This window comes from Cynoglossus semilaevis, chromosome 13 (genome assembly GCF_000523025.1).
Source record: "Cynoglossus semilaevis isolate Cse_v1.0 chromosome 13, Cse_v1.0, whole genome shotgun sequence".
NCBI classification, from domain to species: Eukaryota; Metazoa; Chordata; class Actinopteri; order Pleuronectiformes; family Cynoglossidae; genus Cynoglossus; species Cynoglossus semilaevis.
In genome coordinates, this window is record NC_024319.1 from 6,592,181 (window position 1) to 6,595,142 (window position 2,962).

Consider the following 2,962-nt stretch of genomic DNA (forward strand, 5'->3'; position numbering starts at 1 on the left):
CTGTGTGATTAATATAATATACTGTACTTCCAACAAACAAGTATCCTTGTGTTCACAGCTCACTGGAAGGTGTGGGCTGCTTCAATTCAAAGTGATCTACTTCTGGCCTTTAGAGGTCGCTGTTATATTGCAAAAAAAAAAAAAAGACATGGATGAGTCAGTACGCAGGTTTCAAACACTAGAATATTCGATCTGGTCCGTCTGTGATTGTGAAATGTTGTCTTAATCATCGTATACCTTTTTTTTTTTAATGCAGCTGCGTTGCTTGATAAACAAAATATATATTTCCAAAGCCCAATATCAACCCAAATCAGATTCTTATAAAAAATAAACATTTCACACTGTATAAAACATTTTCATTAAAAAAATATAGTTTTAAGGCACAACATTTAAGTTTCAGCTAAGACGAAAAAGAGTAATAATCTTATCATCCGTCTCACAACTGACTGAGATTTTTCCTTAATATAAACCCATTAGGCCGTTGTGCGGAATCAATATTTACGTTTTGGTCAGTGACAAAAACGAGCAAAGACGTTGCTTTAATGATCACTATCAGCCACAGAAAAAAAAGAAAAAAAAAAACTCCTCCCTCCCAATAAAATTACTCTCCTGCTCTAAAGGGCTGACTCTGTCTGACACCCCTCCTCCCCATCCACCAAAATAAAATAAAAAATAATAATAATAAAAAATAAATAATTAATCTATGAATCGACTTCTCTCTCTGACAGATTAGATTTTAACCATTTGATTTTGTTTGGACTGGGCGTTCCCATATTATTACTTAATGACCTTCCCAGCTGCTCCTGTCCATTTTCTGTCACCAGCAACCATCTGGACACTTATTAGCACCTCAATGCTTCCACGCCGCTTTCTCCCAAAACTTGAATAAAATTAAGGCTGCAAACAAACAACACACACACACACACACACAAACACACGCAGGTTTTGTCCCGTCCTCAGCACTTGAATAATAAAAAAAAAACTAATGCTAATGCTAATTATAATAATAATAACAATGATAATAATAATCATGAAATATAGACGGAAGATACTCTTGGTTTTCTCTATAATTTCATTTAGTTTATTAGGCAAAATATACGATCTGGACAAATTCCTTCAACGTTTCCTATTTACAAATTTAAATCACTTGATATTTACATTAAAGAAAGGACACCAAAAACACAATAAAAAGACAAAAAAAAATAATAATTATAATAAAGTAAAAAGCCTACCAAAATGTTTGAGCCCGCCTGCATGGGCAAAGTGGAGAAAGAGAGATTATAGGCGAGATTATAGGCTACACAACAATAGAGGAAGTAATCCATCCATCCATCCATTCATCCATCCTTTCATCCATCCATCCATTCATTCATCCATCCACAGGATATTACCAAATTACGCCATTTGTTCTGTACCGACTGAATGCTATGCTGCATTATTATTATTATTATTTCTCATTGTCCTTTTTACCGGAAGCGTATAGTCTCTTTTTTTTCCTAGTTTTCTTTCCCCCAGTTTTTTTTGTCTTTGTCAAGCACGAAAAATAAAAAAAAAATGTCTTGATCAAGCCGAGGAGAGAGCAGTGAGGACTCGTTGCGTGGCGTCTGCTGGACTCCTGGCGCTGGAAGGCAGAGATGATCTGGATGAAAAATAATAGGAGAGAAAAAAAACAAGGAGATAAATATGTGTTTGAACAACGGGTTTCAATAAGAACCTTAAGGCGTCCGGTTTACAGAGAGTTTCGATCAGAAACAGACTGCAGTTCTGATCATGACCATAAATAATAATAATAATAATAATAATAATAATAATAATAATAATAATAATAATAATAATAATAATAATAATAATAATAATAATAATAACAATAACAATATCAAAATCAGTGCACAATTAAAACAATCTTTAAATCGAATTAATTTAATTAATTAAAACATGTATTATATATTTATATATATTATTATAATAGAATTATTAAATCACTTATTCAATGACACTTGTATTAAAGAGTGGAAATTGTGCAGTACTTGAAACAGGGATAATTCTCCCCTTCTCTCTCTCTCTCTCTCACTCTCTCTCTCTCCCACCCTCCCTCCCTCCCTCCCTCGCTCTGTCTCTCTTCAGTAAGAGCTAGAGCTCCCCTGGGCTCCGGGTCTCCCATGGGTCTTTAGGGAAAGCACACAGCCCAGACAGAGCCCGTTTTACTCGGTGACTTGATAAGTAGCCACACTCTCCCCAGAGGGGAGGAATTAAAGGGGGTGTGGGATGAGAGTCAAGACCCCTGTCACCCGCAAAGCAAACTGTTTGTTTATTTTATTTTTCCAAAGTATTATTTGTTCATTCGTTTCACGTAAGAAAAAAATATATATCCAATTTCCTCTTTTACATTTTAGATTTACGCACGTGGAAATTTGCATATAGTGATATTTCGGCTTTACACTTTGCCAAAACATTTTTTTTTAATTATCTCGATCAATTATAGGTGTTGCTAATCATAAGGAGATCGTAAATTAAATGTATCATAAATCTTGTTAAATTAAATATGATTGTGTGTTTATGTGAGGTGGGGATAATTTTGTTTTGGCAAACAATAAAATGAAGAACCGAGAGTGTGATCTCACCTGTCATGAATGGGCCGAAAGGAAGACTTGATGGTCGGTGGCGGCGGTGAATCAGACCTGACACCGTTTTCATGGTCTGGGAGAGAAACAGGAAGAAAAAAAGATATAAATCACACGGATCTCATTTTTTATTTTAAATTATAAAAAATGTTGTTTATTTTTATATTTGATAATGCACATGCACGGCTGTCATCATACCTATATGTTTGGGACTGTGACTCTCCGATGGGGCTTTACTCTCACTGCTGAGCGCTGCTGCAGCTGCTACCGGGGACACCACCACCGACGTCGGCTGCCGCCGCTGCGGTCGCCGCCTGGGCGTGCTGTCCAGGCGCGCGGGG

At 36.2% G+C, this 2,962-nt stretch overlaps 1 protein-coding gene across 1 annotated transcript in view; it reads right to left on the reverse strand.

Annotated features, from left to right (window-relative positions):
* Positions 1–1,024: 1,024 nt before the first annotated feature.
* irx1a (iroquois homeobox 1a) overlaps positions 1,025–2,962 on the reverse strand; it is a 5,924-nt gene continuing 3,986 nt past the window's right edge. Inside the window, exons 3-5 of the mRNA XM_025061609.1 lie at positions 2,820–2,917; positions 2,622–2,697; positions 1,025–1,639 (exon numbers count right to left, since the gene is read on the reverse strand). Of these exons, the coding sequence (XP_024917377.1) occupies positions 1,564–1,639; positions 2,622–2,697; positions 2,820–2,917 (250 nt within the window). The 3' untranslated portion in view covers positions 1,025–1,563. The remainder of the gene's footprint in view (positions 1,640–2,621; positions 2,698–2,819; positions 2,918–2,962) is intronic.